Below are 14013 nucleotides of genomic sequence, written 5' to 3' on the forward strand. Positions count from 1 at the left end.
TTATTCTGGATTAGTTGGAGACATACACTAGGCTATATCAGCCCCACCAAAAATATTTTTCACCAGCCGCCACTGGTTTTAGGTGTAAATAATAACCTTTCGGAATAACTGTTTATGAGCTCAAGTTTCGGAACAGACTTTTCCTTTAATGCAGGATAAGTGAAGTATTGTATAAGATTATAATAGAAATATGTTCAAAGCTTCCCATAACAAGAGAGAGTATTTTAAATACTGAAGTAAATATGAAGCAACTCATTTCAATTATGCTGAAATATCTTATGTGACACAATACTTGTAGATAGAAGCTTCAAAAGAAAGATGACATAAAATTCCAGTTTATAATGACTTAGACAGATTTATTTTGTAATTTTGCATACACAAGTGTAAACAAAAAGAAATGTGCAGCCTTGAAAACAGTAAAAATTACATAAAACAGTAATATAAATATATGACTGTATATTTAGAGTTCTAACATTTCTGGGTTTTTTTAATAATAAAATATAATAAATATGATAAAATAAAATAAAATAACCAATTTGACATAACATTCAGGAGTCTAATGGCGGTGGGGAAGAAACTGTTGTGGAATCTGCTGGACCTGCATCGGATGCTACAAAGCCTCTTCCCAGAGGGCAGCAGGGAGAACAGTCCATGGTGGGGGTGTGAGGGGTCAATGATGATGTTACGGGCTTGGGACACACAGCGCTGGGATGAAATGTCTTTAATGGAGGGAAGAGGAGCCCCAATGATCTTCTCTGCTGTTCTCATCACTCTCCTCACTTTCTTCCAGTCTGAGGCGCTGCAGCCTCCACACCACACAGTGAGACAGCTGGTCAGAACGCTCTCTATGGTGCTTCTGTAGAAGGTGGTGAGGATGGGTGGGGGCAGGTGGGCTCTACTCATCCTCCACAGGAAGTACATGCGCTTCTGTGCCTTTTTGACCAGTGAGGTGGTGTTTACAGTCCAGGTGAGGGTGTCTGTGATGTGCACCCCAAGGCATTTGGTGCAGATGAGCTGTTAAAGAGGAGTGGAGTGTGGTTAGGATGGTTCTTCTTGAAGTCCAAGATGATCTCCTTCATCTTCTCCACGTTCAGGATCAGGCTGTTATCTTTGCACCAGTCCACCAGCTGCTCCACCTCCTCTCTGTAGTCTAGGTCGTTGTCGTCTCTGATGAGGCCCACCATTGGGTGTCATCTGCAAACTTCGTGATGTGATTGATGGTGAACCTGGGGACGCAGTCATGTGTCATCAGGGTGAACAGCAGGGGGCTCAGGACGCAGCCCTGAGGGGAGCCTGTGCTTAGACTGATGACATCAGAGGTGTTCTGTCCAACCCGGAGTGACTGAGGTCTGTTGGTGAGGAAGTCTAGCAGCCAATTGCAGAGGGTTGTATTGAAGCCCAGCTGTTCCAGTTTGCCCATCAGTTGCTGTGGGATGATGGCGTTGAAAGCTGAACTGAAGTCCAGGAACAGCCTCTGCACGTGAGTGTTCTTCTCCTCCAGGTGTGCCAGGCTCAGGTGAAGAGCAGAGGAGATGGCATCCTCAGTGGAGCGGTTTCGTCGGTAGGCGAACTGGAACGGCTCGAATGTTAGCGGCAGACTGGAGACGATGTGTTCTTTAACCATCCTTTTAAAACACTTAATCATAATTGGAGTCAGTGCTACAGGCTGGTAATCATTGAGTGAGACGACCTGTGGCTTCTTTGGGACTGGAATAATGGTGGCAGACTTGAAGCATGCTGGCGCTATGGATTGGTCCAGCGACGTGCTAAATATGTCTGTGAGGACACCAGCCAGCTGATCTGCACACTCCTTTTACACCTGCCCAGGTATGTTATCAGGCCCTGGGTCCTTCCTTTGGTTGACTCTACTCAGAGTTTTCCTCACTTCAGCTACGTCCAGGTTTAGTGTCTCCTCCCCCTGGTGTGGAACAGCTTTCACTGCTGGAGTGCTGTTTAGAGCCTCAAACCTTCCAAAGAAGTTGTTCAGTTCATTTAGGAAGTCAGTGTTTGCTCCATCTACCGGGGGGGGGTGTGTTGTAGTCCATAACCATCAAAATGCCTTTCCACATCCTCCTGTTGTTGTTTTTATCGTGGAAAATATCCTAGATTTTCTGGCTGTGGTTCTGCTTCGCTGATCTGATGGCACGGTTTAAGTTGGCATGCGCTGTTCTCAGTGCCTCTTTATCACCAGACCTAAAAGCTGAGTTCCATGCTTTTAGCGATTTCCAAACCTCTCCATTTATCCAGGGTGGTTGGTTGGCCCGGGTGTAGATATTCTTTTTGATGCTGACGTCCTTAATGCATTTGTTATTGTAGGCTGACACAGTCATGGCATACTCATCAATATTTAATAAGCAATAGGCCAGCTACCATCGATTTAATAAGCTGGGCGGCACATAAACAGCAGCGATGCTAACCACACTGAACTCTCTGGGCAGATAGAAAGGTCTGCAGATAACGGTCAGAAACTCAATGTCTGGAGAGCAGAAGCTGGCGACCGATCTAGCGTTCCTGCACCCGCTGTTGTTGAGCCCACCACCCTGAGTCTTACCGCTTAGTGCTTTGTTCTTATGAGTGCAGTATAGCGTGAGCCCCTCCATGTTAATAGCATTTTCCGCTATTGCTGGATGCAGCCAAGACTCTGTCAGAATGATGGGGCAGCAGCTACATATCTCCTTTTTTAGTGTTTAATATATTTATTCAATTCACATAGTATAAAAATATGAAAGGAATTACAGAAAGGAATNGGATGGATGGATGGATGGATGGATGGATGGATGGATGGATGGATGGATGGATGGATGGATGGATGGATGGATGGATGATAGATCCACCTATATCCCCATGTTCGAGATGTTTAGATGTTGATGATTTCTATTGTGTGAGGAGTTTGTTCTTGTTCTGACCTCCTTCTGCGTCTCGTCCCCAGCCTGCAATGAAACACTTCTTTCCTGCGGTGAAGCTCTGGCCTTCAGCAGGTAAACACACTGGCTGCACCCACTCTGCAACACAGGGAAGTTATAAGATCAGCTATCATCTCTCTGAAAGATAACACTCTGGGTTTAGTCTGAAGGTTACATTTCTGCAGGTTCCATGTGATCATATCCAGGAGTCAGATCAAATGTTCCTGGGTTTTCCTGAAACCTGACAGACTTTAGAGCTTTGTGTGTTTATTGGATGTAATCGATTGCTCTGCAGAATTTACAAAGACGAACATTAACATGGCAAGTTAGATGAATGTCTCTATGCAGACTTCACCGCAAAACCTGACAGATTCCGGAGATACTTACGGGTGAAGTTGATTGGCTGCTGCAGATGCATCATGGCGATGTCGGCGTGCTTTGATAGTCTGTTGTATTCTTTGTGGATTATGATCTGATCAACATATCTGGTCTGAACATCTTCAGAGTACATGTAGGACTGGGCATGAAGACCAAGGAGAGCTGACCAGTACTGCAGATGGATGTTCTTTCTGTGAGACAGAAGAGGATAACTATAGCAGATAGCCACATCTGTTCACCTGAAATCAGTGTCATGATACTTCTCTGACCCGTAGACACAATGCGCAGCTGTCAGCAGCCAGCTACTACCGATCAGCGAGGCTCCACAGACATGGCGTCCCTTCCAATGTAGAGACACCATCCAAGGCCACGCCCCCTTTTCCGCATTTGTTCCACCCACCACTCTTTCCTCACCTGACACAGACAAGCTGCTGTTTGACTAACAAAGTCCTGAACAGGTTAAACTTAGAAAAGTTAAGGTTCTGACCGTCTGCTGATTCACCAACTTCTGATTGATCCAAATCTCCCGTCATGTTGCTGATCAGGCGCAATCCACAAGCTGAGAACCCAAATAAGAAGATTAAACGATAGAGGTCCAACATCTCCCTTTCTTCACTCTAAGATTTACTCACGTTTATTGGTGCAATTGAGGAAAATGACCTCCTCAGTCCTGCAGGTGTCACTGTGGAAACATGTTGTATCATCAGATGGCAGATTCATCTTACCAGAATCTAGTCCTTGCGAAGAGCTCAACATGTATTACACAGATAATGTTTATCCTGTGAGTAGGCCTTTAGTCTAAGAGAACATTTAGGAATGAGTTCTAGTTCTGTATTATACTTCACAATGCTGAATTTTGTTTATTTACAAATTTTAAATCTGGTTGAAGCTCTAGTAGCCTGTAGATGTAGCCTTAAAATCTGCCACCTCTGTAAAAGTTTTTTGATGAAGCCCCAACAGAAGCATTTGGAAAAGAACCTAATGTGTCTGATTCTATGTATAAATTAAGCTGAAACATACATGGAAATGAAGATGATGATTTAAACCATAAAGTCCGTCCCTTTCTAGTTTTTTTAATTGGATCTTGTTCTGATTCTGGTCTTCCCTACCTCACATTTGTTTCTATGGTTCCAGTACTGGTGACTGCGAGAGTTACAAATGGTGAGTCCTGAGGTCCAGCTGGCAGCAGAGCCACTTCTCCTGACCTGCAGAGAGTCAGCGTCAAAACTCACACCGGGTTCTGGTTCTGCTGCTCAGCCTTGTGACCTTAAGAGTTACCTGTGTCCTAGGTACTGACAGATGAAGTCAGACAGATGAGGACTCCAACCGTCAGAGCATACGGTGTACAGCAAGGAGACAACCCGAAAATGGAGGCGACTGGAGCCATTTACCTGCAACATCACTGACAAACAAGCAGGTGAAGAGGAGTTTAGAGGATTAATTTTCTGTTCCTGAAGAAGACCTGAGATCATCAAGTACTGAGTCCAATAGGCAGTCCATGATATTAGAAAGTAGTTCTAAGACTAGTATGGTAGGCAGATATTCCAGTTCTCAGGCTCCTCTTCTTTGGAACCAACTTCAAACCATACTAGGATATCTTACAGAACACAAACGAAGCCCAATATTGTTGGAGGAGTGTTGCCCTAGTGGTTAGAGCAGTTCACTTGTGCTCTGAGAAGGTTGCAAGTACCCGACAGTGTGGTTTTCATCAAGGATGACGATGACGAAATAATTTTGTTGATGCTCCTTTTTTTCATAATGATAACAAAAACTGAAGAGCTAAACATGGATCGTTTAAGTCAATGTGACAGGACTAAATAAAAATTAGCGGGTCTTCGGTCAAAGGTTTAAAATGCATCATTTTGCTGTAATCAGCAAAGCAATGCAGCTGCGTCCTGTTTGATCCCACCTGCAGGATTTGGCACAAGTTGCAGGAGCACAGATGGAACATGGCAGCAGTGGAGGCAGGGCCTGAGTAAATAATCCGGATTGGTCCGGTACTGCGCTTTCAATGCTGACAAATTCTGCTCCGATCTTTCCTCTGTGCTTGTGCAAAAATGTTTTTGCAGACGGAGATCCCAGTCTGCGCTTCCCACTCCACTCTGATAGTTAGCTCTCAGCAGTATGGCTCTTCCTGCTCTCGCTACTTAATAAACTATGTGGCTGATCATCCTCTGCCAATTGAAAAAAACACCTATGTATATCTATCAAGACTGTATTTCTTCCAGCTCACAAGAGGTTCATTCTTCAGTTTTTACCAAAAGGAATCCCTAAGTTATATCCAAATAAAATATTTTATTGAATTCAGTTTTTTTTTTGGCAGCTCACTGTTCCCCAAGGGGATGTGTTAAATGCAGGGAGTGCATTTCGTTGCTCTGTACTTGTGACAATGTAATGACAATAAAAGCTTGGACATTTTTCTTTAACAAAATGAAAAGATTCTGTATTTAAGAAGAAAAACCCTTTACTGTCCTCCAGAGCCACTCCGGTAATAGTTTCTCCTGTTTCAAGATCTGAAAAAATGTCCCGTTAAGTATCTGTTGCTATCTGGTTATTAATCTTAATTATAAACAGTAATCATATTGAACGTTTAGCATGTTAAGAAATAGCTGCAGCAACGGTTAAAGCTCTGTTCTGAAAACATATCTAGACAGAGACAAAGACCAGGTGTATTGAACCGGTGGAATGAGTAACCAGTCAGTGACATACCACAGTCTGCTTCATCAGAACCGTCAGGGCAGTTGACCACGCCATCACAGTGAGCGTTACCATGGATACAAGCTCCCATCTGACACTGGAACTGACCGACTGCACATGGAGCTGTTGATAAACAGACCAAAACATCAGAAAAAAAAACATCCCCACCATGTCTGTGAAGATTCTCAGTCATCATGGTCATGGCCAATCTCAAAAAGTTCAGTTCATTGCAAATGAATGTGAAGTTTTCTAGAATATTTGTTATACCTACAGTATATTAATCTCAGTGTTCCTATCATCAGTTAGAATTGAGGAAGCCTCTTCGATGAGAGATAAAACTTCTTCCAGAATACTTCACATCCAGTTGCCTAAACTGAACCTTTCAAGCATCACCATCATGAGTCTCTGAGGTGTGGTAATCTCACCTGGAGACCCCAGGTCCACCCCTCCAGTGAAGTTAGCTCTGAATCCTCGACCATAACCCCCGCTGTCCGTAAAGAACCAGATGGTCATCTGACCAGATGTGGAGAAGAGGTCGTGGGCGGGGCCTGTGCTGCCAGTGAGAACAGCTGGAAGGAAAACGTCAGAGACGACGGGTGAAACCGGAGATCCAACATTCTGAAACTCAGAGTCGATATTGATTGAGTATCTGGATCGGATATCGGATGAATGATGCCGATGCAATGTTCCCATCCAATCATTTCTATTTTAAATGATATCACATACAGATATACTGTCACAGTGACCCAATGACTTCAGTTCTATGATTGCTGCTCTGATAACATCATCACTCAGAGCAACACAGCTGCTCGAGATATTTATATCTGTTTTTATTTGTTCTTTTTCAAAACTATGTTTATATGAAGCATGGTTCCTTTACTCACGAGATGAACGATTAATTCATTCAACAGTAGAATTAGATAGGTTCAGGATATTGGCTTATACGCTCAGCACATCTATCAGTATTGAACTGGATTAGGAAAAAAATGTGATCGTGCATCTCTAGGTGAAACATCCACTCACCCAGTATGGTCGAATTGGGCCCCGCCCCATCTCGCACCTCCACCATGTCATAGGTTGCCTCCACATCAAAGTCCAGAAAGTGGAGCTGAATGTTCTGACCGTCCAGAGCATGCAGAGTCCACAGACCTGCAGCAGATAGTGAGGGGTTTATATGACAGGTGACAGGTAAACAGGTGAGTTCAGGGCAGATGCACTCACACTTTGCCATGTTTCCATATGAATGTGGGTAGTTTGGAGAGCTGAAGGTAGAATTTGGCTCCCAGAGGTCAAAAGGTCCTCCACAATCAGCTGGAACAATCAGAGAAGAGGAAGTGGCTTAAGACAGTATTTGAGAAGATGTCTCTCCTCAGGTACAGTGTTCACTTCAACGGTTACACAACTAGAGCACACTGGCCTCAATATTCAAAGAGGTCAGGCCTGGCCTTGACCCCACCCAACATACAAGGCCTTAAATGTGGCTCATATGAGGGGGTTGTCCAGGGGCGGATCCAGGATTTTTCAAAGGGGGGTGCGCACCTAAGGGTCATGGGGTCGCGGGGTCAAGACAATGTGACGCTAAAAGACCAAAGAATACCATCTTCACTCTTTCACACTACCCTAATTATTCATCCAAGGGTTTTTAACTGATAATTTTAATGGATGAACATAAGTAGAATTAGCATGATTACATTATTGTAATTAAAAAAGGATCTCTCGGTTTTTAAAGCATGCACAAGGTTAAAAAGGTAGTTTGAAGAAAAAAATGATCCTTATCAACAATTAATCAAACAAGGAGTTTCTTTATTTCCAGAAATGATATTTACACAGAACATGAAATTAAAAAAACCCAAGGACTTGGGTTAAAGTATGGTTCAAGTAAGACAAATGAGTTTTGAATATATTTTAACAAGATAAACTGTTGAAAAACAAAAAAACACAAAGTTAAACCAGACAAAGAATATTGTTTTCTACTACAAACTTTATGATGATGATAATGGGTTTACAAACCTTCTGGGATGCTTCTGGGCAAATATGTCTATGATTTTGTTGATGTCCAACTGAATGTCCTTGAGCACATACAAAAGTAGCAAAGCCACAAACATTTCCTGTCCCATTGTTGACCTCAGCAAAGTTTTCACTGCTTTAAGACCCGAGTTAGCACGTTCCACAGAAGCACTGGTAACAGGTATGACTGACAGAAGGTGAAGAATCATATAAATGTTTAAGTGGATTCAGTGGAGTTTCAAACTCCACTGAATCTTATGAATCACATGCAGGCACGATTACCAAGTGCATTCTAAATAAATGATCATGATGAATGGACTGTTAAACACTCCTGAAGATGAAGCCAACTGCATCATTCAATAGCTCTTTTTTATTTTTATTTCTCATACAAGGAACAAAACAGAAATTTCTGAAAAATATATATATATTTTTTTTACCTAAACAGTGTCGGATCTAGACCAAATTCAAACTCAAATATATTAAGAGAGCTACATGAACTGAAATTTCTTTTCAATTAGTTTCAATAAAAATTCTATTTCTTATGAGGTCAGTATACATTTATTATTTAGGAATTTTACATATTTTTGACTTAATTTAAATTAAAAGTATCGTTTTCTTTAAATTTTGAATTAGAACTGTTAAACTGTTAAATTCATCTGTAAAAATTAGAGCATTTTTTTTATCACCCGGTATTTGTTGTGAAAAAAAACATTTAACAAATGAAAACTGGGATCCTATCTCAATACCACTGAAGCTATCACCTTATTGTTTTTGAATAATTAGTAAAACACTCTCAGTGTTCATCAAATGCAGGTTGTTTGGCAACAGTTTTAAGCCTAGTATGGCGGCTGCGGACATAACGCTGAAGCGTGAGTCAAGTTCTGAAATGAGACTGTCTAGAAATGCGTGGCGAGACCTGGGTGTTGCAATTCAAATTCATGCAGATATCCGGTGTCTCAACCGTCACGTCGGCGTCATAGCACATTCCAGATGACAGGTAATGGCTACTAATCTTAATTCTATGAAGGATGTTTAAGATTTCGGCCTCTTAAAAAAAGTACTTTTGGTCTCCCAAAGGGGGGTGCGCGTGCGTTCATGAGGCAAGATCACTGACTGACTTGTATGATCTGTGACCCACCTGGTATGGGGGGCATTGTGGTTGGAGGTGGGACGTTGGTCGGCTCAGGGGGGGCAGGGCCACAGATATCAGACTTGAGTGTGATGTCATCAAGAGCAATATCATTCCACATGCCTCCGTTCTTCACAGCTTCAAACTGTACCTGCACAGGTATCATGATCAGCTAGGCCACCAATGAGACTGCTTGTTGTAAGGATTTGCTTGACAATATCACTGACCATGGCCTCAGAGGTCAGGTTAAGGGTCACCTGGCCGTAGTTCCAGGTGTCACCAAAGTTACCATCTTTCTGGAAAAGCACAATGACGTCAGAGTCTGGCAGAGAGGTAGACGGGATGAGGAGGACTCTGAGACGGTAGACATCGTCACCAAACATATGATACCTGCAGAGATGCCAAGGAGTTTACTCAGAGAAATAGAATAGAACAAAACAGAGCATAAAAGAACAGAATGGAATAGAAAATAATAGAATAGAACACAATCAAATAGAATAGAACATAATAGAATTGAACAAAATAAAATAGAAAATAATTGATAAAATAGAACAGAACATAATAGAATAGAACAGAATACAATAGCATAGAATAGAACAGAATTAAATAGAGCATAATTAATAGAATATAACAGAACAGAATAAAATAAAATGGTATATAATAGAGTAGGACAGAATTAATAAAACAGAACTCAACAGAAAAGAAAAGAATGGAACAGAATAGAATAGAATAAATGTATGTTATTGTCTGTGAGGGGCATTTCTTACTTCAATTCCTACTAAGGTTCTAACATACGTCCAGCTAGCAGCAACATGGAAATGCTCCTTTATGAATCTAATGAAATGTTTGCTGAAGACATTAAAGTCTGATGTCTTTATTTAAGCTCATTTTAGCAGAATTATTCCTCAGTAACAGATACAGCATCCAACCAGGGTCTGATCTCCATCTCCTAACAGAAATCTTTGAAGCTTTTCACTTCATCTTCAACAGGCTCTTCCAGAAAAGAACATCCAGCTCTTCCTTGTGCAGATCTAATCTAAGAAGCAGGAGAACCCTAGTTGGTCCAAACAGATTCGATCCATGCTGAACAACAGGATCGTTTCACAGACTCATTGTTTCATGATTTCAAATCATGGAAACAGCCTCCTAACCTTCTGAAGCAGAGAAACCAGGGTATGCTGGATCTAACCCCAGTACTCACTCTAGGTTGCCACAAACCCGGGCCCTGTGGTAACAGAACTTTGCTCTAAATATACTCCCTACTGTACATTCACTGACAGAACTTAGAATGTGTTTAACTTCATAAAAAGTATGACAACATATGCAGATCAGCATAAATCAAGCATGTTTACATGTTTGTTGTTTACCAGAAGCTCAGGCACATGGGCGGTGTGGGCGGAGTCAGTGGAGGGCTCTGGATCCTGAAGCTCTTCCGCCATTGGCCAGGACTTGGAGCAGTGACGATGTAGAAACCTATCAGAGATCAAGACTAGTTTCTAGAGAGATCGTTCCTTTGATGACCACCTGTTCTCACCTACCTGAGCTGTTCCCAAAGGTATGATCAGCACTGGGGCCCGTTGATGGAGGAAAGGTGGAACCACTGGTTCGGAACCAGTCACCTTCATCATCCTGCTGCTGCCTCCAAAAACACAGTCCGTCCTCAAAGCTGCAGCTGAGCCTCTCCTGGTCTGAGAGAGACAGAAGGTCCAGTAGAGGTTTGGTTCTATACACAGATCAAGGTGGGTTCTATTTGTAGGGAGGCCTGGTTCTGCTTTTAGAACAGGCTTGCTTCTGTGTTTTTAAGGCTTGGTTCTGTTTATAGAACCGGCTAGGTTCTGCCTTTAGAGCAGGCTTGGCTCTGCTTTTAGAACAGGCTTGGTTCTATCTTTAGGACCAGCCTTGTTCTGTCTTTAGAATCGTTTTGGTTCTGCCTTTAGAACCAGTCAGATTATGCCTTTAGAACCAATCTGGTTCTACCTTTAGAGCCAGTCTGGTTCTGCCTTTAGAACAGGCTTGATTCTGCCTTTAGAACGTCCCTGGTTCTATCCTTAGAGCCAGTCTGGTTGTGCCTTTAGAACAGGCTTGGGTCTGGCTTTAGATTTGGCCTTGTTCTGTTTGTCGGGCTGCTTGCCTTTCTTACCGGACAGTTCTGAAGTGTCGATTGCTGTGTACGAAGCCTTGAATCCCGATAAACTGTTGAACTCATCAGTTGTAAACTCCACACTTGATTGGTCGCTTAGTAGCCAAACAGTACCAGGAGGGGTGGAGCCGGAGAGCTCAGCTACCAATCAAATTAAAGGGGGAGTGGCTCATTAGAACTTGTTCTTGCCAGCTATAACTGGCTATAAACTGTCAGTTCTATCAGGTTCTGGTCTCCTACCTGTTAGAACTTTGTTCGGTCCAACTCCTTCATATATCCTCAAGGTATCGATGTTTGTTTCAGTCTCAAATTGACTGAAGGTAAACTGAACTGAAAATCCCCTGCTTACCCTGAACACATCATGAGAGAACAAAATTACATAATGGCCCCTAAAAAGGAGACCTGACATTTAAAACCTGTGATCCAGTGGGTCTTTGAGACCTGATTATCCAGCGGCAAAACATGCTGTTGTTATAGGTCTCAGCAGCGGAGGATCTGAAGGAACCGCTTAAGCCCTCCAGCAGGAACTGTCCATCACACGGCGTGACTGAGGAGACACAGGAAGACATGTCAGTACCTGGAGCCATGGTGCTACCGCTGGGCCTCATCATCACCTAAGATCTTTGATTATCAGAAACATTCACTGACCACAGGAAATGGTAGCTTCATCAGATGAGTCTGAACAGTGAGGGACTCCATCACAGAGATAGTCACTCGGAATGCACATGGACCCGTCAGAACATGGCGTCTGTCCAGGTGGACAAGTCACTGGAAGAAAATTGGTTAATTAGGAACTTTCTATNTCATCGGATAGCAGAAGCGGGTTAAATCTCCACATTCGTCTGTGCATCCTAGCGTCTGGTATATTCAGTTTAAGTAAGAGGGGGGCATGGTCCGATACTACAATAGGTTGGTATTCACAAGATTGAACATCAGATATCAACTTATTGTCAGTAAAGAAATAATCAATTCTACTGTATGTTTGATGGGCATATGAGAAAAAAGAATACTACCTATCAGTTGGATGGAAGAAACGCCAAATATCAGAGATGCCATAGGTTGAAAGAAATGACTGCATATAAGAGATAGATTTAGGTGTTACATAACCCAGCCTTACAGATGACCGATCCATCCCCGGGTCCAGACAGAAATTAAAATCACCGCCCATGATAAGCAAGTGCGAATTCAGGCAAGGAAGCAAACTGATTACGCGGGAGCATAAACATTGGCTAAAATAACGTCAATATTATAAAGCTTACCAGTCACTATAACATATCTCCCATTTGGGTCAGCTATGGTTGTGGATGGAATAAAAGTGATATTTTTATTAATCAGAACAGCAACACCTCTAGCCTTGGCCTGAAAAGTTGAATGGAACAGCTGCCCCACCCATCCACATTTAAGTCGAGCATTGTCAGAATTTTTCAGATGTGTTTCCTGGGTGAATGCTATTCCAGCACCCAAGTTTTTGAGGTGTGTGAGAACCTTCTTCCTCTTAACAGGATGAATCAGCCCTTTAACATTCCAAGTAATTATGTTTAATGAGTTAGCCATTTATAATGATAAATAAGGCTATTAACCAGAAAACTACACATTCCTTGTCTGTTTTACAACATAAAAAGCGCAAAAGTATCCTGGTAGAAAACAAAAATAAATAACAAAATCAGTGAAATGCAGCACTTTGGTCAAACAACGACAGTGGAGAAAAGACCTACCCCCGAACCCCCAGGTGACACTAGCTGCTAGAACGAGCAGCACACCTACACTAACAAACTGCATTACTCCCGTAACTAAACTAGCTTAGAACGTAAAAAAAGCTCCTCCATCCCGCTTAGGTAGATTATAAAATAAGCCCACCATAATAGTAAGTTAGATTGTAAGACCCGCATAACTATAAAATACAAATTCAAATGAACACCAGTAACAAACCACCAATGAATTGTAACAATACTCACGCCGTAAAACTGAAGCAATTACTGAACTAATATGCAGTGCTAAGAAGTATCATTCACGATTTCTTAAAGTCTTGAGCAAACTTCTCAGCCTCTGCCACAGAGCCGAGTGAGACGCGTGTACCGTCTGTGTTGACAATCCGAAGCCGGGCAGGATACAGTAGCGAAGGTTTCAGTCCCAACCCGTACAGAACTGACATAACCGCTGCGTATTTCTTCCTTTGACTGACCACCTCGGGGCTGCAGTCCTCGTAGATTCTGAAAGGATTATTTTGGTACATTAAAGTTCCCCTTTTCCTGGCCTCCCGGATCACCAGCTCCTTGTTTTGGTACCGATGGAAGCAAATGGTGACCGGCCGAGGCCTGCCACCAGAGCCTGGTTTGGGAGCCAGACTGCGGTGCGCGCGGTCCAGTTCTGGAGGAGAAGGGAAAATGTCCCGTCCAAAAACATCCTGCAGTAATTGCGAAAAGAACTTGCATGGTTGTGGGCCTTCACTGTTTTCTGCTATGCCAATTAAACGGAATTTCCCCCTCCTACTTCTCCCTTCCAAATCAGTTAGCTTAGCCCTTAGCTTGGTGTTATCATCCTGAAGAGATGTGCAAAGATCTTCAACCATGGACAGACGTTGGATAAGCGACTCCGTATCGTGTTCAAGGGAATCCAAACGTTCGCCATGGCTGTTAACAGTTTGTTGGAGCCCGTCCAATTTGTTATTCACTTGATCAAATGCCTTTCTCATCTCGTCCAACAGGGCTGTCTTGAGGTCGGTTAGCGAGTGTGCTAGGTCAGCTTTGCTAATACTGCTA

The 14013-nt window shown here is 42.7% G+C and overlaps 1 protein-coding gene across 1 annotated transcript in view; it reads right to left on the reverse strand.

Moving 5' to 3' along the window:
• The window catches only part of tmprss15 (transmembrane protease, serine 15), a 19867-nt gene that overhangs the window by 2515 nt on the left and 3339 nt on the right, over window positions 1-14013 (reverse strand). The window contains exons 5-24 of the mRNA XM_015401529.1: window positions 13331-13621; window positions 11903-12022; window positions 11696-11801; window positions 11495-11604; window positions 11255-11395; window positions 10653-10802; window positions 10482-10587; window positions 9342-9504; window positions 9124-9265; window positions 7200-7289; window positions 7002-7127; window positions 6404-6547; window positions 5991-6101; window positions 4560-4683; window positions 4391-4486; window positions 3914-3963; window positions 3769-3840; window positions 3551-3695; window positions 3291-3472; window positions 2907-3002 (exon numbers count right to left, since the gene is read on the reverse strand). Coding sequence (XP_015257015.1) covers window positions 2907-3002; window positions 3291-3472; window positions 3551-3695; window positions 3769-3840; window positions 3914-3963; window positions 4391-4486; window positions 4560-4683; window positions 5991-6101; window positions 6404-6547; window positions 7002-7127; window positions 7200-7289; window positions 9124-9265; window positions 9342-9504; window positions 10482-10587; window positions 10653-10802; window positions 11255-11395; window positions 11495-11604; window positions 11696-11801; window positions 11903-12022; window positions 13331-13621 — 2565 coding nt within the window. The remainder of the gene's footprint in view (window positions 1-2906; window positions 3003-3290; window positions 3473-3550; window positions 3696-3768; window positions 3841-3913; window positions 3964-4390; window positions 4487-4559; window positions 4684-5990; window positions 6102-6403; window positions 6548-7001; window positions 7128-7199; window positions 7290-9123; window positions 9266-9341; window positions 9505-10481; window positions 10588-10652; window positions 10803-11254; window positions 11396-11494; window positions 11605-11695; window positions 11802-11902; window positions 12023-13330; window positions 13622-14013) is intronic.

This window comes from Cyprinodon variegatus, unplaced genomic scaffold, assembly GCF_000732505.1.
Source record: "Cyprinodon variegatus isolate N-32 unplaced genomic scaffold, C_variegatus-1.0 Scaffold1231, whole genome shotgun sequence".
NCBI classification, from domain to species: Eukaryota; Metazoa; Chordata; class Actinopteri; order Cyprinodontiformes; family Cyprinodontidae; genus Cyprinodon; species Cyprinodon variegatus.